The following is a 24,651-nucleotide window of genomic DNA, read 5'->3' as shown; positions in this document are numbered from 1 at the left end:
TATTCTGATTTCTGCCCTGGATACGACTACCTCAATCTATAAGCAGTGTACTAGAAGTAAGCTGTCCATGACAAAGGGAGGACATTTAGATCTATAAAGTGGAATCCCTTCACAAGAATATTAATCCTCACCCTTATTACCAACCAGATAAACCATAGTAGGAGTTTTGGTTTATTTTCAAAATCACCTTCTGGCTAGGTTCCAGAGGACCCAACTTAAGCCAAAGGTAGCCGAATCATGTAATGATAAAAAAAACCAAGGTGTAACGCAGTTCTGCTGTACTTGAAAGATTGCTAGTTCTCTCCATGATGCAACCTTTATGTTGTGAGACCTTGAACTGGACTCAAACTCACTCTTTGTTCTCTCTCATACTTGTTTAATGACAAGTTACTAAACAAACTAGGCATTTCATTTGAAGTGAAGCAAGACTAAAGGGAACACAATCTTACTACCGCTACAGATAAGCTTCATTACACCCTTTCACAAAAAAGACATACATACAAACATGAAAGTCGTAACTCATTTATTGAATGAATAGTATATGCAAGAATACCAATAAAAGGAAACTAATACTACAAACTACAATTTTGAAAATAAAGCCAATATAACAGGAACAAAATATACATAACATGAGAGGAATGTTTGATTTTGACCCATAATGCATTCCTTATCTTTACAATTAACCTAAATGTCTGTTAGAACAAAACTGTATACCTTGGTCTAACCTTTAGTGCTTTTCAAAAAAGCAACAACATTCTAGAACACTTTTCGTTTTCTTTGAGATATTTAAGATTCACACATTTGTTCAAGTACATAGATTCTGATTCAACAGTAGATCTACATAGCTTGTTATTCTCTTAATATCTTGAGTAGCATGTACTCCTGAGCAAGTACTATCTGAAATTCTAAAATTGCTGATCTTTGAAATAAAATGTATTTCCATTGTGGGTTTTTAATAAATTGAGATGAAAGTAAAATTCACACCCCCACCGCCCTCCCCCAAGGAACAAATAGTTCTTATTAAAGTATAGAAACTCAAGTCTATCTTTCTACTCTAAAGAACATTTCTTACTAACAGTTCTGGTAAGGCAATAAATGCTCCAGAATAATCTTCAATATACGCTTGCAAAGATTACACTGTTGAATATCAGTAACGAAAACAAAACAAAAAAAAGGGGGGGGGGAGGAAAGAAAGAAAAGACGCTTCAAAATTTCAAGCTAAAATATGCGTCAAAGACAGTCATGGCAGTATTTTTTGAAATGATGTACATGTTATATACTTAGCAAATAATGTCATGCTTATTAAAACTACAGTTAAGGACTTAAGAGATGAACAGTAAATACACTGCTGAGGTCCATTTTTCTAAATATTCATACCACAATGTCATTACTACCCAGAAGATGATGATGCTACTTGGGAACATAAGTACTGTACAATTTTTACATTGTAAGGCACTTTTTACTCAGCATGTGACGAAAACATGGATGGAGAATCAAAGTATGAGAGGTTTACAACCAAAGGTGATATTTTATGTGACTTCAGTTTACATTTCAACTTTTGATGAAAGACTGTTTAGCCCATCACACCACAGTGAGAAAAAATAGGTAGCCAGCCACTTATTCTAGCCAACCAAAAGGTAAAGTGCTATTCTGGTTGCTAGTGGCAGAAAAAGGGTTGAAGACACCCATACAAAGTTATACACTTGATTACATGACAAATCCATCAACTGACAGGTATAGTATTTGAAGTCCATGATATGATCATTGGCTGGCCACTATTACCCTGGCACCTTCCATTTTTCCTAAAAACATCATTACAGTAGTTGTCCAAAAATGAAGGTGCTCTATTGTTCCATGGGTAAGTCTATGGCACACAATGTAAAAATGATCAAGACACAGTGATTCAAAGATTTTAAAATAACAGGTTTCAAGCTGTCGTAAGGAAATAAAGTACAGATCCTTTGGGAAAAGTCACATAGCTTGGTAAACAAACATCTAGATCTGTCGTTGCACTTCAAGTCATGGTGAATTTTGAAAATTCATCACATACACACACACACAAAAAAAACCAATGGCATATTTAGAGCAAAAAGAGAAAAACGTATAGGGCAACCCCACTAAAGCTAGTTTCCTTCTAAAAATAATAAAAGATGGTTAAAATAAAGCAATCATGAGTCCCTTGATTTAAATGAACGTGTGAATACACACTTGACAAATGTGACCTTAAGGGACTAGCAGTTAAAAAAAATCAGTCATTGAGCACAGTGTAATTTTCCACCTGTTACATTTTAAAAATGCTTCTCCATAAGCTGCAGAATATCTTGATGTACAGTCAAGTTAACATATTATTTCTTATTTGCTAATTTGCTTTAATGTGGTAGGTTAACGAAGAATTCAGAAATCAGAATCCCTACCCTTGGTATTGAGGTGCTATGGTAATATTAGGCAGACCACAACTAAAGTTTTTTGGTTTTGCCATAAAGAAATATATAAATGTGCTTCAGCAGGTAAGTGGAAGAAAATATCCCTAGCAAAAATGCCAGTGTGAAAATCCTTTCTAAACAGCTGGGTTCTTAGGCTTCAAAAAACAACTCCAATGATCAAGAAAACACCACCAAGCCCTACAAGAAAAAAGTAGGGCACGAGAGCTTATTTAATAGATAAGCAAAGCAATGCATGAAAACATTAAAAATATTAAATAATTTTTTTAAAAAATAGTGGTCACAAAATGAAAAATAAATACTGTTTTCTGCAGACTGTTTTTTACTCCTACAGCGCATGAGACCTCCTTACATACTTTGGGCCAATATATGAAGTGTTCCACACAACACGGCACTTGAGAGGAACCAGTTTCAGACATGGTGGCTGAAGTCCTTAATGAGTAGTAACCCATTACATCTTAAAGAGGTTTAATTTGCTGTTGCCAAATGTTAGTTTAAACTTGCAAGGATCCAATCATTTTGCTGGAAGCTCTTTGTAGGGCATGATAAGAGAAGAGGTTTACTGTCAAGAGAATTTTGGCATAAGCACTGGAGCTCACAACTTAAAATCACCAGTCGCCCGAGTGCATGCTGGTCAGTGAGAGCAAGTTTAACAGGAACGAAATGAAAAGCTTTAGCACACTTCTTGGAAGAGATTTTTAGCATGTGCTGTCAAAGCCAAGAGAAAAAGAAGGTTCTCTTCATTTCTAGCCTCCGTTACTTGAGTGTGAAAAAAAAAAAATCACAAATTCCCATGTGTTGCCACCAGAGGTGTGTTTGCACTGTAAAGTGAAATTCGCTTATGCCTTCCTTTGAGTATGAATCCACTAAACAAACTTAGACACTCTAAACAGTAGAACTTTGTTCAGTCCAGAAATATAGCTTACTTCATTTCAATGTCTGCTTTAACTGTTGACACTATACACAGGGTTAATAGTGTTTCAATTGCTTCCCAGAAACTGCAAACTACAGCTACGTAATATCAACATGTCAAATTCTGCCATCTAGTGAAGGCTCATAAAACAAACAAGACGTTTTTAGGCAGTTCAATGAAGGATCTAAGAGCTGGGCAGTAAAAAGTTACAAACCCTTTTTGATTTTAGAAAACAGTGAAAAAAGAATAGTAGTTATGGATGTCTTATTCATTCCCAGTTTTCTAACTCTGTCCCATGAACCTGTTTAAAAGATGATAAAAAATTGTAAAATATGATGCTTGAGGGGAACACAATAAATATAATGTTATTGAGGAGCGAGAACATCTTATTGGTTCGACATTACAACTACACTTATTGATAAAGTGGATAGCTTGTTTTTACTGTTACAAAATCAGCTAGTTAAAAAAACTATGCAAGCCTACACAATCCTTTAGCATTCTAGTAACATGCTTAACTAAACATAATAGCATTAAAAAATCATACTGCATATACCATTTCTCCAACATGTATTTATCAGCGAGTTTTGTATCCTGACAACAGATCCGATAGAAGTAACTTTCATACCTAGTTTCCATTAAGTTGCTGCTGAGTTAGTTGTTGCTGGTCAATTTCTACTTTTCCCCGGCTTTTACTCTCTCGTTCCTCGTCTTCTTCATCTCTCTCATCATTTCCACTATGATTTTTACAATATAGTCTACAATGACGAAAGATAAAAGTCTCAAAATGTTTTGTCACATGTTTGTCACAAGTTTCTAATATGTGAGTAGAATAAATACAATATTTATGCCATTAGTAGATGAGCTTGGTGCCCATTTAAAATAAGAGTTTCCTCATCTATGCTTTTTAAAAACACTACATTTAGTTACAGGTCCATTTCCAAGTAAATGATAGGAAAGCACTCTATTAATGAGATCATAAAAGTTCATCTGAAAGAAAACCTATGGTTTAAGATAAAAGTTGTACATATGCCCAAAGATGAGGCAATGCCTCATTTTGCCCATTGAGATTAAAAATGAAGCTTCCAGCCACCTTGAAAATATGAACTTGCAGGTAGATAGACAAAATGATCAAATTCTAGGTTTCAGATACAGAATTCAAAAGCATTTTAGGAAATAATATAAATATATACTGCTGCTCTCTGCTCAAATTTCATGAGACATTTTTATTCAAACTCCTCAAAATGTCTTTTCCTCAACAGTGTCCTGGCCCTTCCTTGGGCCCCCTCACAGTTTTCCCGGCCCTGCATTTGGCTAGGTCTCTCTTAAGCCAGCCTGGCTCCTCCGACTTCTTTTTCTCCCATGAGCTGACTTTTTGGGAAAAGTCAGACCAGCTATCTTTTCAACTATGCCATTCTGGATTTGACAAATTGTGGTACTATTTTATTTGGTTCTCTCTTATCCCATATTTCCTAGAAACTGGAAATAAGGTCTAAGGGCTTGATTAGCCTTAAGTTCAACTTTCCTAGTTAGTGCGGGATATTTGATAGGTGACCCTGCACATTCAGGAGGGATGTTGATTTCAGAATACCCCACTAATAGTGATGCTATCTGATCACTTGGTTAAGGTGGCAGTGATAGCCAGACTTCTCCATTGTAAAGGCAGGTTTTCCCTTTTAAAATTAGCAAATAGCCACTGGTCTCATACTTGGGCATCGGGCTGTTTTGAGAACCTTTTATGTGGGTATATATATCTTGACATCCATCCATTTTTTAATAAAAATAGCAATATGAGTTATCTAAGACAAAGGTTTAGGTAGGCCAATGAACATATACATACCATTATGTGTTTTATAGTTAAGCACTCCACCCTAAAAAATGGGTGAGCTGATCTCAGCTCAGTTTTAGGTCAATTATACACAAGATGACAAGATGGAATGCTTTAAAAATGTTCAATGGATGCCCTCTTGTGGTCATCAGTAAACACTCATATATGAATTCTGACACAAATGATCTACAACTAGGTTTAACAGGAAGGGTTTCTAACATGTGAGTAGAATAAAAGGCAGGGACAGGTGGGGTGGGGTGGGAGCCACAATAGCTACTGACTTTCAAACCTAACTTTGCTTATTTTTTTATTCTTAAAACACTTTCAATTATTCCCAAAGAACTATGGAGACGTTGTTCTCTTCAAATGCAGCATATTGGGGATTACTTAAAAAAAAAAAAAAAAAACCTGAGTTCAAATATTAAGAGTGAATTCCTACATAGTGCACCTGTAAAGTGTCTCCCTCCAAAATATAACCTGCATCTAATCAAGCCTTTGAGCCAACCTATAAATTATGGGGTAGAGAAGGTAAATGGCATCCTGGAAAAGCAAAAGGATAAATCTAGAACATGGGACTTTCACAGGACAACTTACCAGGTTCTGCAAGTAGAGGGGAAAGGTGGGGTGTAGTGGGGATTGCTTTAAATTGAGAGACTAGGAAACATATCCATTAAATGCAATGTAGGGACCTTGTATGTATTGAGATTTGAAACAAATCAGGTCTGAAAAAACATTTCCAACACAACTGAGGAATTGTGAACATGGACTTGGGAGATGACACTAAAAATTTACTGTTAATTTTACAAAATGTGATAATGGCATAGTGATACTGAAGTATGTGGGGATACAATGGCAAGAGGTGTGGGGTTCTGCTTTAGCAGATCTCTGAAAGAAAAACAGTAGATGAAACCAAGTGTGGCAATAACTTGGGAGCTGCTGAGATGGGGCACTGCTACACCATCCTATTTTTGTATATTTTTGAGATTTTTCATAAGAGGTTTTTCTAAAAGGATGAGCCCTTTGTTGTTAAAATGGATGGGATTATTTCTCACTAGCATAGACCCATTATATAGGTTTTCACCAATCTAGACATCAAGACCACAGGTGTCAACCAAATAAGATCTCTATCACAGAATTTAATTTTTATGGTGGGTGATTGACTTTTTTTAGAAACATATTTTTAAAAGTTTAGTAATAGAGACAATAAAACAGGGTAAAGCAGAATCACCATGAAATCTTCCCTCGCCTTTTTAATGAACAAATACATTTAATCTAATGAATAGATTAAAAAAATAATTTAATGAATATATCCAGGACCCAGAATTCTGGAGCCAGTAAAGAAGGAAAGCCACATGTAGGGGAGGGAAGCCACTTCATTCAGAAGTATTTCTCCTTGCATTTCCTCCTATTTGTGCATTCTTCTATCCCCAAACTACTTGCATATGGACTCTCATTTGAACTCAATAATCTCTAAGAAAAAATCTGGAATCTGCACCATAAGCAGATTTTATTTTTTTTAAGATTTTATTTATTTATTCATGAGAAACACACACACACAGAGGCATAGAGACACAGGCAGAGGGAGAAGCAGGCTCCACACAGAGACCTCCCAGACCTCTGGGTCCCCAGGATCAGGCCCTGGGCTGAAGATGGCACTAAACTGCCGAGCCACCCGGGCTGCCCGTAAGCAGATTTTAGAAACAAATTTTAATGTGAAAAAATAAAGAGTAATTCAAATCATTGTGGATCCCAGTGTAAATATTTTCTTTAGAGATGGTCACTGCAACATGGTTTTCTAAGAGCTCAAGAGTAAAAACCATCTGAATGTCTAAAAAAGGAAATGATTAGGGATGCCTGGGTGGCTCATTGGTTGAGCATCTATCTGCCTTCGGCTCAGAGCGTGATCCCAGGGTTCCGGGAGCCTGCTTCTCCTTCTGCCTGTCTCTGCCTCTCTCTGTCTGTATCTCTCATGAATAAATAAATCTTAAAAAAAAATAAAAATTGGGACACCTGGGTGGCTTAGCAGTTGAGCATCTGCTTTTGGCTCAGGGCGTGATCCTGGAGTCCCAGGATGGAGTCCCACATCAGGCTCCCCACATGGAGCCTGCTTCTCTCTCTGCCTATGTCTCTGCCTCTGTGTGTCTCTTATGAATAAGTAAAATCTTTAAAAATAAATAAATAGGGATGCCTGGGTGGCTCAGCGGTTTAAGCGCCTGCCTTTGGTCCAAGGGCATGATCCTGGGGTTCCGGGATCGATTCTCACATTGGGCTCCCTACGTGGGGCCTGCTTCTCCCTCTGTTTGTGTCTCTGCCTCTCTCTCTCTCTGTGTGTCTCATGAATAAATAAAATCTTTTAAAAATAAAAATAAATAAAAATTAAAAAAGGAACTGTTGGGGATCCCTGGGTGGCTCAGCGGTTTAGCACCTGCCTTTGGCCCAGGGCGTGATCCTGGAGTCCCGGGATCGAGTCCCGCGTCGGGTTCCCGGCATGGAACCTGCTTCTCCCTCTGCCTGTGTTTCTGCCTCTCTCTCTCTCTATGTCTATCATGAATAAATCAATAAAAAAAATCTTAAAAAAAAAGGAACTGTTTAAACTGATAGACCCATACAATGGAATACTATGCAACCATTCAAATGGTGATGTAAAACTGTTTAATGTCACAGAAAAATGTTTCAGATATAGCAAGTAGAAAACAGATTATAAAAGGTGTATATAAGAAAATCTTTTTATGAATATGTGCATACACAGAATCACTTAAATGTCTAGAAAATATTCTGAAAGATTTAAAATTCTGTTTGCTGGTAAAATTAAAGTTCCCATCAAACCTTCCGCCCCTTATCTCTATTTTCCTTTTATCCCTAAGTGAAAATGGGTAACTATTACAATATCTAGATAGAGCTGAAATTTAGATATAGTAATTTTCCACAGATCTAATTTTAGATGCTTAACATGGGTCTGTTAAAGTATTAATGCTGCTTTAAATAATGTATTGCTTACACAAATATTCAACCACTGAGCTATGTAAATACAGAATCACTTCTCTTTTATCCCCAGGCAATGAGGTAACAACTGTTAAAAGTTGCTGAATATACCCCTCAAAAATTTATGTGTAGACACATATCTTGTACACGTATGTGCACGTGATATTTATAAGCCAAAATAGATCATACAACTTGTTTTCACCTTAATCATAGAAATACCTCTGTGACTCTCCACATATTATCTACTTCGATCTTTAATTGCTGCATAGTATTCCACTAAACACAGCTACTAAAATTTAAAAGTCTCTTGATAGACATTCTGTTTTGGGCTCAATTTATGCTATTGTGGGTAAAAGGCTAATAAAATTCTTTTCCCATTTCATCTTTAGTTAACTCTAGTTATTCTCCTGGCAACTGAGTAAAAAGTGGCACGGTGAATCTACCCCCTCAACCCCTGTTTGTAGACTGTAGCTAGATTGGGAGAATTCTATTCTGATGAGCCCTATCTCTGGTCCTGTGCAGTATAACCTGAAAATGACCTATGCCTATGTAACTATACTGTGATAGGTGCTGGCTCAGATGGGGTAGGAGGCATCTAAGGCAAGGATTCACCCACTGTGAATCCAAGCTTACTGGGCCTGAGCTGTACTGCTAATACTGACCACTGCAGGGACTCCCTTGGAGTATCAGATGTTGCCTTGCTGGCCAGCTGTGGTTCCTGTCTGTATTCCTGAGTAGACTGATGCCACCTGTGCTAATCTCATCAATCTGAAGTACAGGGGAGTAAAAAAAAAAAAAAATGCCCCAGAGGGTACCGCAGCTATCATTAACGGTACAGTGGAACTTCTTGCACATACATCTTTGTGCTGTTTTCTGTTCGCTTCCCTGGCGGAAATCCCTACAAAGCAGAGTACTAGCAAAATATACACATTATTTTGTTAAAGACTGTGGTCTCTTTTCTGCTTACTTCCCTGGCAGAAAGCCCTATAAAACAGACTAGTAGCAAAATATACACATTATTTTGTTAAAGATTGTGGTCTCCATTGCTAAATTGCTCTCCTAAATTGTACCAAGTTACAGTCTCAGTATCAAATGTGAATGCCCAGGTCTCCAGAACCTAGCTGATATGTGAATCCTACTAACCTTTGCCCATCAGATACGCATGATCTTGTTTTAATTTGCATTTCCTTCATTACTAATAAGGATGAATGGCTTTTCACATGCTTATAACACATGGCTAGTTCTCCTATAAATTGCTTTCATGTCTTTGGCCATGTTTTTTTTCTAAACTGGGCTGTTTTTCTTAAAGATTTGGAGTTCTCTTTAGCCTAATTTTACTGTAGTCAAAAATTCTGAGTTTCCTATCATGCTTAGAAAGGTCATCTGTACTCAACAGATCCTAGAAAATTTCTCCTACATTTCGTTTTACTTAGGATTAGATTTTTTTAACCCATCGAGAATGTATTCTGGGGTCTGAGGTAAGGATTCAAATTGTTTTCTAAATGGATAGCCAACTGTATAAGGATCAGGTATTGAATAATCCCTCCTGTCTCCACAGATATAGTACCACCGAAATTACCCAACAAATACATGAATATTTCCTGTGATCTGTTACTGTGCCAGTACCAGTTTGAATTACTAGGTGACTGGTTTCAATATCTATAGGGGATCTCTCCTCTTGATCTCATTAAAATTGTTCTTGGCTGCACCTGATAAAGACTAGTTGACTGCCCCAGTACCTATTTTTCCCTTCTTCCCTTCGGAGCACTGAACCAGATTTGGGTAGCAACGTGCCCACCAGGGGTGCATTTCCCAGCCCTGCTTGGATGGGTGACTAAATTCTTGCTAATGAGATGCTGAGAAGTATGTGTGGAACTTCCAGGAACGTGAGTTAAAAACCTATCAGTTGGAAGAATAGCTCCTTTGCCTTCCACTTCCCTTTGCTCCCACTTCCTCCTACTGCCTATGGAAGGATGCCCCAAGGATGAGAGAGCAGAGAGATGGTAATCGGGGTCCCTGATGACACAGAAAAGAGCCTAACACATCTGGGCTGCTGTCCTTGGAACATCTTTGACGGGAAAAACAAATTTCTATCTTGTTTAAGCTTGTAGTTATTCTCTGGTGCATAAGTTAACTTAACCATTACTGGTAGAAAATAATATCCCATTCACTCTTCTGGATAAAAAACATCAGAATTTTCTATTTCATTAAAACTATGTTCCATGTATAGATTAATTTGAGAAGAAAAGGTATTTTTCAGTGTTGAGTCTTTTCATCAAGGAACATAATATATTTTACTATCCATTTGGGTCCTGTGTAAAACAGTTTTTTTTTTTTTTAAAAAAGGTTCAACTAAAAATAAATAAAAAAATAAAAAAGTTCAACTTTGGTGTGTGTATGTGTGTAGGGAAGGGGTGGAGGGTGATGTTTTTCCTTTCCATTGTCTAACTAGTTATTACTGGAATTGTTTTTAAAACTTTATCTCAAAAAAAAAGTAAAACTTCATCTCATATTCAGCAACCTTACTAAGCTCCTATTAATTTTAGTAAATGGAGTTGGCTCCTTTGGATTTTCCTGGTAGACAATGACATCAATAACAAATATTGACAATTTTATTTTGCTCCTTCATGGTATTTATTACACATTTTTCTTCCTTTTCTTGTTGCACCGGCTTAACCCTCCAGAAGAACGCGGAAACGTAACATTCAGAGTTGGCACCTTGTCTTGTTCCTGGATCTGAATGAAAGTGTATTGGTACAGTGGTTCTCAATTATGGATGAACATGAGAATAACTTGGGGGTCACATGGTCTGGCATCAACCCACTGAATTCAAAATCTGAGGGTGGGGCCCAGGCATGAGCATTTTTAAAGAGGGTGCAATCCACCCTCAGGTGGTTCTGAGGCTCAGCCCTGGTTAAGAACCACTGTCCCTTTTCTTTAACACTAAGTAAAGCTCTTTGGCTGTTGTCCTATCATAAATGCTCCGTTAGGACTCCTGCTTCCCAAGGGCACTCTTGGTATCGCACTTTAAAAATTCGGAAATGGATGTTGAATGCTATCAAATGCCTTCACCATCCACCAGGAAGGTGATAGGATTTTCCTTTCTCTATTAATTACAATGGATCACATTAATATATTTCCTAATTTTGAATGGTCTTTAAATTGTTAGAAGACAGCACTGGATTTGATTTTCTAACATTTTATTTAGGACTTTGGTATATTATTTATAAAAGTTAAGACTGGTCTATAGTTGGGACACCTGGGTGGCTCAGTGGTTGAGTGTCTGCCTTTGGCTCAGGAACACTGCAGTTCCAGGATAGAGTCCCACATGGGACTCCCAGCAGGGAGCCTGCTTCTCCCTCTGCCTGTCACTGCCTCTTTCTGTGTCTCTAATGAACAGATAAATAAAATCTGTAAAAAAAAAAAAAAAAAAAGACTGGTCTATAGTTTTCTTATTTTTGTTTTAAATGTGATCTTTGTCAGGTTTGGTGTCACAATTATATAAAGTTTTATAGAATGAACCAAGTTTTTCATCTTTTGCTATGTGCTGGACCTCTTTATTTTTTTTAAGATTTTATTTATTTATTCATGAGAAAGAAAGAGAGAGAGAGAGAGAGGCAGAGACACAGGCAGAGGGAGAAGCAGGAGCCTGATGCAGGACTCGATCCCAGGACTCCAGGACCATGCCCTGGGCTGAAGGCAGGCACCAAACCACTGAGCCAACCCAGGGATCCCCTGGACCTCCTTAAATAGTATTAGAATTCTCTTTTCCTTAAAAGCTTGATAGAACTCACTTGAAAAACATCTCTGCCTTTATTATTAAACAAAGTTTGGCAAATTCTATAATACAGTGTTAGCACCTCATCCAGTCACCCAAATACATGGTGACCGATATATGAACTGCTTTGTACACAGAATGGAAGAGTGTTTACTCTTTGGTTTACTGCATCCTGGGAATGTAAGGAAGTGCTTTACAACTTGCAAAGGCAAGTTGAAAAATCCACGGATCCTCACCAACTTATTCTCCGTTCAATTAAATAATTAGAATCATTATAGATGTGCACTGATATAGAAGACCCGGAAAACAGATGGTAAAACGTAATCCCAAATCTTCAAACCTTATGCTTTCATCATTCTTCCAAGAATGTCTTTGGCCTTCTATCTTCACAAATATGTCCTGTTCTAAGCTACCACAAATCCTCACCTGGACCCTGAGTAGCAGCCTCCTAACTCACCTTCCTTTTGGCAGCCTTACTTCTGTCCTGCCTTTTGGTCTTGCCCATGCTGTTCCTTCTGCCTAGAACCCTGTCCCAACGCCCACCTGGATCTTTGCTCAGCTCAAGCTCTATTTCCTTGAGGCAATTCCTCAGCACTCTCCTATTACGGACTAAGTCAGATCTTCTGGGTTACAGGCTCTCATAGTGCTGTCAGGTATCCTTCCTAGCACTTAATTAGATTGTAAATGTAGACTTGTTCATGTGGCCATTGAATTCATCTGTCTATCCTACTCGACTATAGGCTTCATCAGGACATAGTCTGTGCCTGTACTGATGGCTCTTACATGCCCAGCTCTTGCTCTTAGCATAATACCTGGCACTCAGGAAGTGTGATACCTACTGTCTCAATGAGGGCAAATCCAAGGATGTGTGTAGCCAGAGGGAAATGTCAATCATAGCACTTGTTTCTTTATATACAGAGTCCTAAGTATTTTACACTTGGCTCAATACCACCTAGGAATAGTGACCAAGTAAACTCACGCCACCCATTTGAGGGTAGTTACTTACTGACAAGTTTAGGAAAATGGACAATGGTTGTTCTCTTACTTGTAAATTCCTCGTGACATATTTTCAATGTATTTAGCTTTGTCTTGTACTCCACAGTGGTAATGGTAAGTCTTAACACAGGCTTTTATTTCACATCCAATAGTAGCACCGGGCTGACTGCAAAGTGTACATTTCTGTTTGAGGGAAAAGAAAGAATAATCATAAGCACTATTTCAAAGTTTTGCAACCTTATTTATTCTATTTTAGCCAGACTTCAGCCAAACATTCTAGTTTACAAAGAAAATGGCCAGTTTTCCACAGCAAAAAAAAAGAGTACGCTGAACTTACTGTTTCGCATACCTGTTAAATTGTGCTGCAATTTAAACCATACTTTGACAGGCTTCCTGATATTAAGTCACTCCCTGAAATTTCCATTATTTACCTATAGTACCCCTCAAAGATTTGACATCTAAACATTAAATAAGACACTCCTCAAAACTGCCAAACACAAAAAAATTCTATCTTTAAGTGGTTGGCTTATTCTCCTCCCTGGGACCAGTTCCTTTCCTATTATAACTAGAATAAAGAACGAGAAGCTGGGAAAGCAATCCCCCATCAAGAGGGATTGCTACCAAGTAGGTAAAAGGGCAGAGGGAAGCTAAAGGGGCTGAAATCTTTTCAAGATATCACAACTTGGCCTAGATCAGGCTTGCCTTAAGAATGTTCTGATATTAAAAGGTGGTTGTTGACAAAAGGGTTTCATAGTCAAATAAGTTTAAGGAATGCTAGTCTTAGATTGCTTGATTGCAGAACTTCTCACAGCCTTTCTGCAATAAGGAGGACATGGTAAATAGTTCCCAAATTATTGAACTCCCGATGCCCTTATATTTTTGGGGGTGTGGGAGCACCTTGATGGACTAACTTTCTTTGGAGCAGACTTGGGAAAATGCTAGGTAGGTCTTTACATGAATATTTAATTGACCAGGAGAACTGAATTGTTATCCTAGTCACGTATGTGGACTTCAGCTGTACGACACAACAACACTGCTTGATATGGTATGTTGAAGAGATTTTTCTCTCACATATTTTTTAAGTAATATACATTCTGATTTAAAAGAGTTTCATTCTGAAGAGAGTAATTAAAGTATCAAAACTGAACTGGATTTAAATGGAACAGATAACATCAACAATCTTCACACCTTCAAAAATGCAGTTCCACAAAGAAAGGGTCATCTCTAATGGATTCAGATAAAGCTCACCAAAGTCTGAAACCACTAGATGAAAGACTGAAGGGGAACTTCACAACTGAGGGGCGGGGGGATTAGACTCACCACCTGAATCCAAGGATCAGACATTATGACAAGTCTGATGTGACAAAATATGGATGATATAGTCCCACCTGTGAAGTATTCTTACCCCCAAAAATCTTGAAACTGAATCTAATCAAGCCTTTACATCTAACTTCCACTTTAAAAGAAAATCTGGCGGATAGAGGGACAAGTTAAATGGCATCATGAATAAGCAAACGGACAGATAAAACATATGAGATATTCTACAGGACAATTAATTAATTTTCTTCAACAAGTCAATGGCATACGACAAAACAAAAACAGAAACAACAAAGACAAGAAGGGGGGGAGTGCCCTAGGTTACATCAAGGATATAGAACAACCAAATGCAATGTGTGATCCTCCTTTGGATTCTGATTCACACAAATCAACTTTAAAATGATACCTTTGAAACAATTGGGGAAATACAAATACAAACTGGGTATTAAATGACACTGAGAACTCATTGTTAATTTATAAGATGTAATGACATAGTGGTTAGGTAAGAAAATGTCCAACTTTTAAGAGATACATACTGAAATATGTAGAGGTGAAATGATATGAAGTCTCAGCTCTGCTTTAAAACACTTCAAGCAACAAGAATAAAAGGCATAGATGAAGCGAGTGCCGCAAATTCTTGATAACTGATGGGTCAAGGTGATGGACAGACGTGTGTTACTAGTCTTTCTAATTTTGAGATGTTTGAAAATTTTCACAATAAAAAAATTTTAAATTCAAGTCATCTCTAGAGACAATTGCGGTCTTAAAGAAAAGATTTTGCATTCCATTGACATTTTATAATATTCATCAACTGTAAAGGAGTAAGTGATCAATAAAGATGCCAATATTTCTTAAAGCTATTTATTAGTAATTCAGTATGTTTAAAAACATGAGATTTAGGCACATTTTATAAAGAAAACTTAAAGCTATGATAAACATTTTAAGAGACATAACTGTGTATGTGAACTTTAACTAAACAGAAGGCTCTGAAAAAAAATCTTTTCCTTTTATTTGAAAAAAAAAAAATGAATAACAACATGGGGAAGTTCCCGATGCTCTAGTAGGGTTATGAAATTGTTCTTTAAGCAAGCTTAAATAATATAACATTTTAAACTTAGTAATAAGGTGTGTCACATTCACATCTTCATTTATTTTATTAAAAGACCCTCAAATATCCTGAAATATAAATCTCAGTGTAATTCTCTTAAGTAATGAAGTTACATAGAAAGAGGAATAAGTTCCAGAAACATCAGCATCCTTTATTATATTACAAATAAGTCAAATATATACTTGCTTTAACATATGAACTACTTTATATATTAAATGTTTTGATGACTGGATAAATTTGAGATGTGTTCTAAATTTAAAGCAGAAAGTCAGAAGAGTTACGTTGCATAGCATAAATATAAAACCACAGACCATTCTTTTTCCTCGCTTAATCTCCTGAAGTACAGTTTTAATATCAAAATCTCCAAATTCTGCTCTTGATGTTGTTGTGAGCTGGACTGTGCCAGAAGAAAATAACTAAAAAAGAAAAACGTATGAACATTTAATGTTCAGAAACCTTGTGAGAAAAAGATTAAACAACAGGATAACAAATATGTTCTATTACTTCAATATCCTGAGAAAGAGAACTTTTCCTTAATAATCAAGTACCAACTCAAGTATTTTTAATACATTTATATATCTGATTAAGATATAACCCAAATTATGGACAAGAGGGGTGCAGGGTGGTTCAGTCACTTGAGCGTCCGGCTCTTGGTTTCAGCTCAGGTCGTGAGATTGAGCCCCACGTCAGTCTCCATGCTCGGTAGAGTAGTCTGCATCTCTCCCTCCTCCTCTGCCTGTCCATGCACAGGGGTTCTCTCTTCCCCCCCCTCCTCAAATAAATAAATAAATAAATCTTTAATTTTTTAAAAAAGGACAATAAAACAAAACTAATGTTGCCAGCGTGGAGCTAAAATTATTTTTTTTTAAGATTTTATTTATTTATTCATGAGAGACAGAGACCGAGGCAGAGACACAGGCAGAGACATAGGCAGAGGGAGAAGGAGGCTCCTCAGAGGGAGCCCAATACGGGACTCGATCCTGGAACCCTGGGATCACGCCCTGAGCCAAAGACACTCAACCATTGAGCCACCCAGGTGTCCCAAGATTAAATATTTCATTCAACAATGAAGATTTCAACAGTGTTACTTACCCTGTCATCTCCATTGTTTTACGTTTCCACAAAGTTTTAAAAAAATAAGTTTAAACCGGCTAATTTCAACCATAGACGCAGATCAGAATTACCTACGGATTTTTTTTAAGATTTTATTTATTTATTCATGAGACACAGAGAGAAAGAGACTGAGAGAGGCAGAGACACAGGCAGAGGGAGAAGCAGGCCCCACAGAGGGAGCCCAATGTGGGACTTGATCCCGGGATTCCAGGATCACACCCTGGGCCAAAGGCAGGCATTTAACTGCTGAGCCACCCAGGGATCCCCCGGATTTGTTTTTAAACTAGACATGTGGGATCTATTCCAAGGGTGTATATTTCAGAAAAAGCTCCCCGGGTAAATCTGATACCAATCTCTGGTCAAGAACCTTAAATAAAAAAAATCTATCATTTTAAAAACCTAATCATAAATGGAATGAATTCAATACAATCCAATTAAAAAATGTTTATGTATCCTATATGTCAGATGTGGATCTAATGATGCAAAGATAAAGCCCAGTTCTTCTCTTCAAGGAATGAACAGTCTGTTAAGGGAGAGGCTCATAAATGAGTAACTGCCATACATTGTGTGAAGGACAATGATACAGACATCTACGAGGTTTTAGTGGAGGCTGAACACGTATCTTCCATGACTAGTTTATAAAGCTGAAATTTTTACAGTTATGAAATAGTTAACTATCACTTATCTGGAATATGGTAACTATAATTAGAATTACTTTAAATCCTACTAAATCAGGGCACCTGGGTGGCTCAATTGGTTAAGCATCTGCTCAGGTCATAATCTGGAGGTCATGGGATCAAGCCCAAGTATGTAAGCACTGCATATGTAGGACTCCCCGCTCAGTGGGGAGGCTGCTTCTCTCTCTCCCTCTCCCCCTCCTCCTGCTTGTGCTCACTCTCTCAAATAAATAAATAAAAATAACAAACTATAGAAATGATCCCTGAAAGTATAGTCCTAGGGATTAAAGGGGAAAGGAGAGAAAATGAGTGGGAAAAATCAGAGAGGGTGACAGAACATAAGAGACTCCTAATTCTGGGAAACGAACAAGAGGTGGTGGAAGGGGAGGTGGGTGGGGAAGGGGAGGGGGTGACTGGGTGACGGGCACTGAGAGGGGTACTTGACAGGATGAGCACTGGGTGTTATACTATATGTTGGCAAATAAAACTCCAATAAAAAATACAAAAAATTGTTTTTAATTTTTAATTCTAGTTAAAAATAAATAAATAATCTTTAAAAATCCTACTAAATCAAAAGCTGTATTTTTAAAACTCTAAAGTCTATAAAGATTTGGAACTATAGGATATGCTATTCATAATTCTACACCACTAATGTTGGGGAGAAAAGTACCCTATTTGGTACCAGCTAAGTGCCTTAAAAATATAAAAACCTTGGGTTTAAAAGCACATAAAAAGGACCATGCTTACCATGCACTTATAATGTGCAGCTGCCTTCTTGGCATTAAATATATGCAGTTTTCCTCTTGCTTCATTTTCTTCCTCCCCTACATGACAAAATCCACATTTAGGCCTGGTGTCACTAGGGCTGCTTCTATGTGGAGACCTATCTCTCTGCAAATGTAAAAGAGAAAAAAAATAACTTAAAAATATGTTATCAGTTCCTTCAAGCTTAATTAACATTTCAAATGATGAGCTTTACCTATAAACACAGTTAAAGTGAAATATTTGTGGTGCTGCAAAAAGTAAGCATCCCACATTTTTCTACTTACATAGGAACTACTTTCCATTTCATCTGTTCCATGGGAGGATGTGGACCTGGTATCTTCCGACAGCCCTTTAAAATTAGTTTTTCGTGGCCTTCCTTTGCGACTTTTCTTTTTACTTTTAGGTGATGCAGGCTCCAGTTCATGTTCATTAAAACTTTCTTCTAAGTCAGCTGCTTAAAAATGAACAAAAGCTTTACATGGACCAATCTTAAAATGAACATTATTACTTCATGGGTTCTTAGAATACACATTTCTCCTTAGAATGAAATCCCCACCAGAAATGAGGGGAAATGGTCTGTAGTATGCTCAACACAGCAACCTTAACATCTCATATAAATGCAACAAAAATCAAATAAAAAAATAGTTTTATTATAATCATTCTAACAGTAATTATTTCTTCTGAATTTATAATTCTATGAAAACAAGTTTTGGGATCTTGACTGTGCACTAAGCCTGTAAACATTTTCAAACTCTAATAAGTCCATTTTTAGAATGAGCTCTTATATATTTTTTTACCATAGGTTTCAAAGAGTTTTCCCTCACATTGTTGGTGAAATCAGAACACTTAGCTAGAAAATAAACTTACTATAACTTGGAAAGTTAAATGAAAATAAAATAAGTATATCTGGGCTGTCCATTATAGCAGCCATGAGCAAAAGGGTAGCTTTTTACGATTTTAGTCACTTATAATTAAATAAAACCAAACCTCAGTTTCTCACAGAAACCACATTTCAAGTGCTTATTAATCAGTCACATGTTGGAAGCTGCATCTGTACTGAATATCACAGATATAGAACGTTTCTCTCATCACAAAAAATTTCTATTGGACAGCACTGTTCTAGGATAGCTTCTTAAACTATCATGAAACTCAAATGATCATATCCAACAAGGAAGTCATCCGTAAGTGAACGAACCACTGATCAAGTAATTAAAACAAACATTAAATATAAAAGGAATCTCTAATATAGATGGTAAAAAAAACTATGTTGCAAGTTAGTTGTAAACTTTAATGGATTAAACAAAATGTATGTAGAAATTTTAGAACTGCATTTCCCAGCAATTTGAAAAGAATTTCTACCATTAATGGAAGGGTGTTTCATTCAGCTATTCACTACAAACATTTTCTTTACTGAGGGCCCACTGTACATAAGACAATGTATTTAATGTAAAAGGGAATAAAAATCAAATGTTCACTTGTCTTTTAGGATCAAACTAGAGAAAGTTTTAGGCACAGCATTAATGCCTTCATTGTTTTTTATTTTAACATAAGTTTTCAATTCCAGGGACTAATTTCTCAATGAGAAAGTATTATCAACTTCTATTCATAGATGCCAATATGTTTCCTAATAAATACTTCAATGGTTTTTAATTCTTTATTATTTCAGAAATAAAAACATAATCATTATGGCAAGAAAAGGGTAATTCAATTAGTATATCTGAATACATAAACTCAAGGAACTGAAAGCATTAGATTGCAAAACAGTTAATAAAAATTTATATCACTGCAACTTCACATAACCACCATAGGATTTGAGGAAGGAAAAAAGGGGAAAAGGTAGAAGTGGATAGCGTTTTGTAGACAATGAGGCAAATTCATGTAGCTAACTCCCTGTGAAGACAGAGAAGTCAAAGATACCTTCTGGTGGGGGGAATAAGGTAACCAGATGATGGGCATTAAGGGAAGGCATGTGATGGAATAAGCACTGGGTGTTACATGCAACTGATGAATCACTGAATGCTACCTATGAAACTAATAATATACTCTATGTTAATTAACTGAATTTAAATAAAATAAAATTTCAAAAAATAAAAAATAAATAAAAAAAGATACCTCTTGATCTTAACATTATAACAAATTTCCTATCAGGACTACATCACCGACTTTAAACTTCAAACTGACAATTTTTAAGACACAGAATTTCATTAAAGCTGTTAGAATTACTTGCACTTGCCCCACATTAAATTCTTTAAAATTAAAAATCCTAAGCAAATGTTACATTCTAATACATGTTACACATGTGATATACACAATATTCTGTTAAAATGAAAATAATAACTACTAACACTGTAACACTACATTCTTAAACACTCTTAGAGAAATTACTTAACTGATTCCATTCCATTATCAGGCCAACATGACTAGTTTTCCACATGGTTTTTTTTTTTTTGGTCCTAAATATGGAACCATTTGGTGTAAAATTTTAGGGGACTTTAATAGCAATCATAAAAGACTGACAAATTTTACTATATTAAATTTTCAAACTTACATAGCAAAAAAAGGTGCTAAAATTAAAAGGCAAACATAAACTAGAAAAACTGCTGCAATTGTGAAAAAGGATCAGTATACTTATGATGGAAGCTCATAAGAGATTAAAGTCCCAACTGAAAAAAGGACCAAGCATACGATCAAGAAATTCTCAGAATATAAGTAGTTAAACAGACTTACAGAAAATTTGACTTGTCTAGAATCAAATTGTAAATTAAGGGATAAATCATTTTCACCTATCAAAATAGCAGACTTTACTTATAAAAAGCAACAATAACAGAATAAGAGAAGTGTTGAAATAAAAATCTAAAAGCCACCCCACAAAACTATTGAGCTATACCATGCTTCTGGATGAACAGGATTAACATCAAGATGTCAGCTCTCACTAATCTAATTAATGCAACTGTAATAAAATGGTTGATCCCACAGTTTTCTGGAAGAGTAAATATATAATACCCAAGAATATTTTTTAAAAGAATCAAAATGTACTATAAAGAAACAGCAGTTAAAATCCTGGCACAGGAAGAGACCTATATCAGCAGAAGAGAAAGCAAGGTTGAAAATAGACCCATAAGCATATGGGAATTCAGAGTATAATGGTAGCATTTCAAATGAGTGGGGAAAAGGCATGATGGCATAAATGGCTATCCATTTTTTAAACACTGAGATTCCTTTCCTCATGCCACATGAAAAAAAATCTCATCATAAAATGACAAACTATAAATGTAACAGAGAAGAAAATGGAGGAAAGTATTCTTTATAATCTTGGGTCAAGACACCTAAGAAGTCATAAAGGAAAAAATTGAGATCTGACTAAACATTAGAAACCTTTGCATGGGGGTTCCTGGGTGGCTCAGGTGGTTGGGCAGCTGACTCTTATTTCAGGTCCAGTCCTGGAGTGGAGCACCAGGTGGGGCTTTGTGCTCAGCTTTGTGCTCAGCTTTGTGCTCAGCGGGAAGTCTGTTTGAGGATTCTCTCCCTTTCCCTCTCCCTCTGCCCCTCCCCAGGCTGGCCTATACACTCTCTCTCTCTCATAAATAAATAGATCTTAAAAAAAAAAAGAAGGAAAGAAACATCTGCATGGCACAAGGCACCATAAACAGAGTTAGAAGACAAATGATAAACTGGGAAATCATTTGCATTTAGTGACAGAAAATTAATACCTCCATTATAGATATCACTCACCACAAATCAATTCCAAAAGGACAAGCCTCAAAAGAAAAATTCACAAAGGATAGAAACTGGCAATTCACAGAAAAAATATAAATGACTGAAAAAAAGATAAACAGAAGCCTAATTGTACCAGTTGATAAGAGAAGTAAAAATTAAATGAGATAATCAGATTTGCAAAAATTAAAGACTGATAACGTCCAGTGCAGAGGCAGGAAATACACAGCACAGTTGGAGGGAGCATAATCTGTATGTGTGTGACAGTCCTTTCCCTAATGTTAAATCCAAACTCCTTTTTAAAACTTGACCCTATAGAGGGATGCCTGGGTGGCTCAGCGGTTGAGCATCTGCCTTTGGCTCCGGGTGTGATCCCGGAATCTGGGGATTGAGTCCCGCATCGGGGTCCCTGCACGGAGCCTGCTTTTCCCTCTGCCTATGTCTCTGCCTCTCTCATGAATAAATAAATAAAATCTTAAAAAATAAAATAAAATTTGACCCTATAGAATTACTTGTATAAGTATGTAAGCATATATGTACAAGGAAAATCAATGCAGTCTTATTCGTATTAGTATAACAAATAAATGTAAATGATTTTTATCTAATAGAGAAATTCTTAAACTGTGGTTCTATTTATTCTATGGGATATAACATAACGATTTAAAAGAATGAAGTCGGGCAGCCCCGGTGGCTCAGTGGTTTAGCGCCTGCCTTCAGGCCAGGGCGTGATCCTGGGGTCCTGGGATCGAGTCCCGTGCTGGGCTCCCTGCGTGGAGCCTGCTTCTCTCTCTGCCTCTCTCTCTGTGTGTCTCTCATGAATAAATAAATTAAAATCTTTAAAAAATAAATAAAATTTAAAAAAATAAAATAATGAAGTCAATCAATGGGAAAAAAAGACAAGATTACTTCAATGGAGGAAAATAAAAACAATGAGGTCAATCTGTAAACACCAATAGGAAAGGAGGTCTGTGATAAATCACAGAATAAACAAAAAGCAAGTAGCATAAGAGAGTACATACATATTCTACGATGCTACTGTAGTTGTGTGCATAGATGCTATCTACATAGGTTTATATGGAAGTAAACAAGGTTCTGGGAAGATGTCCACCAAACTTATTACCAGTTACTCCTAGAGAATGTGACTTCAGTGTGAGGGAAGGGCTTTTAGAACTGCTTTAATTTAATATTACTGTACTATTTTAATTTTTGAAGCAATGCATAATGCACTACTTCTGCAATTAAAAGAACTCATAGGGAATCCCTGGGTGGCTCAGTGGTTTAGCGCCTGCCTTTGGCCCGGGGTGCGATCCTGGACTCCCGGGATCGAGTCCCGCATCGGGCTCCCGGCATGGAGCCTGCTTCTCCCTCTGCCTGTGTCTCTGCCTTTTTCTCTCTCTCTCTCTATGTCTATCATGAATAAATAAAATCTTTTAAAAAAAATAAAAAATAAAAAAAATAAAAGAACTCATAACATCCAGTGTGGTGAAAGAAGTAAACTTATCCACCATGGATAGGACTACAATCTAGCACAATCTTTACAGAAAGTAACATTGGCAACGTGTCTATCAGGAACCTTAAAAAGACTGAACCCTTTGACCCAGTGACTGGACTTTGGGGAATTTATCCTAAAAAATAAATTGAAAATGCACATGAAAAAACAAGTATGAGACTAGTCACAGTACCTTTGTCTAAATTATTTATGGTTACATGGTTACAATAGGTTCCCCCCCAATTCAGAAGTGTGAAAATGTTTTAATATTAATTTTTTTCTTCTTCAAGAATAATTATAAAAGAACTCTGCATAAAAAGTAAAAAATCTTTCTTTCCACCTTCTAGTTCCACCTGCTCCATGCTCCCAGCTGGTGTGCTAGCTTTCTATGCCTCCCTTCTTCCTCCCTCCCACCCTTAACTGCTTTTCTTTTCAATCTCAAGGGCTGAGAGCCTGGTTTTGAATCCTGGAACTGCCAAAGACTGTGTCCTCTTGCCTCAGAGCCACCTCACAGGGCCCATGAATGAACTGAGTGAGTTAGTTTCCATAAGAACTGAAGTTAGAACAGTGCCTGGCACATGAAACACTCTCCATACCTGTCACCTATTATATTCCCTGTGTGTGCAAATGTGTTTTTTAAAAGGATACACAAACAAATGGCATTCTAAGCATACTATTCTGCATCTTGCCCTTTTCTACTTAATTTATAAATTGGAAATATGCCAAATCTAAGAGCTAACATTTGAGCTTTTGGGATGCTGTCTGTGCCAGATATGCTATGCAGTTTATACACACAATCTCATCTGAGCCTCACGACCATCCCTGCAAGTTTGTATATGTCACCACCCTAGTCCCTCATTTTACAGATAAGGAAAAGTTCAGAAAGGTTCAAGAATTTTAGCCAAGGTCACAAAGCTAGGAAGGGGCAGAGCTGGGACAAATATATGCCAGTGAATTACAACTTGCTTTTAAAGTGGTAATACCCGGGGATGCCTGGGTGGCTCAGCGGTTTAGCACCTGCCTTCAGCCCAGGGTGTGATCCTAGAGACCCGGGATCGAGTTCCGCGTTAGGCTCCCTGCATGGACCCTGCTTCTCCCCCTGCCTGCATCTCTGCTTCTCTCTCTCTCTCTCTCTCTCCCTCTCTGTGTCTCTCAAAAAAATAAATAAATAAAGTGGTAATACCCAGGATGCTTGGGTGGCTCAAGTGGTTGAGTGTCTGCCTTTGGCTCAGGTCGTGACCCCAGGGTTCTGGGATGGAGCCCCGCATCCAGCTCCCTACAAGGAGCCTGCTTCTCCCTCTGCCTATGTCTCTGCCTCTCTGTGTCTCTCATGAAGAAATAAAATCTTAAAAAAAAAAATAAAGTGGTAATACCCATTGTCATGGAAATACACAATTTCCAGTGCTCCTGGAATTTAGAAAAAGGATACTTTTACATAAGCTCATGTCTGCAGAGAAATGCTCTGGAAGTATACTTAGGAAACTGACAGTGGTGGTTGCTTTTAGCAAAGTGGTTTGGAAACAGATAATAAGG

The 24,651-nt window shown here is 37.1% G+C and overlaps 1 protein-coding gene and 1 pseudogene across 13 annotated transcripts in view; both read right to left on the bottom strand.

The window, feature by feature from the left end:
- Window positions 1–506: 506 nt before the first annotated feature.
- Window positions 507–24,651, bottom strand: part of PHF6 (PHD finger protein 6) — a 50,315-nt gene continuing 26,170 nt past the window's right edge. For 2 of the 13 annotated variants that reach the window (XM_072744154.1, XM_072744157.1), the window contains 7 exons: window positions 18,200–18,366; window positions 17,898–18,041; window positions 15,672–15,776; window positions 14,789–14,896; window positions 12,985–13,118; window positions 3,980–4,109; window positions 507–3,655 (listed from right to left, as the gene is read on the bottom strand). In XM_072744154.1, coding sequence (XP_072600255.1) covers window positions 3,980–4,109; window positions 12,985–13,118; window positions 14,789–14,896; window positions 15,672–15,776; window positions 17,898–18,041; window positions 18,200–18,366 — 788 coding nt within the window. In that variant the 3' untranslated portion in view covers window positions 507–3,655. Of the gene's footprint in view, window positions 4,110–12,984; window positions 13,119–14,788; window positions 14,897–15,671; window positions 15,777–17,897; window positions 18,042–18,199; window positions 18,370–24,651 lie in introns of all 13 variants that reach the window. The other 11 variants (XM_072744159.1, XM_072744162.1, XM_072744160.1 and 8 more) reach the window with 8 other exon arrangements.
- On the bottom strand, window positions 17,287–17,429 carry LOC112907873 (small nucleolar RNA U3; annotated as a pseudogene).

Source organism: Vulpes vulpes, chromosome X, assembly GCF_048418805.1.
Source record: "Vulpes vulpes isolate BD-2025 chromosome X, VulVul3, whole genome shotgun sequence".
In the NCBI taxonomy this organism is placed as follows: domain Eukaryota; kingdom Metazoa; phylum Chordata; class Mammalia; order Carnivora; family Canidae; genus Vulpes; species Vulpes vulpes.
The sequence above is the reverse complement of the archived record's forward strand: the minus strand, read 5'-3'. Positions and strand labels throughout refer to the sequence as shown.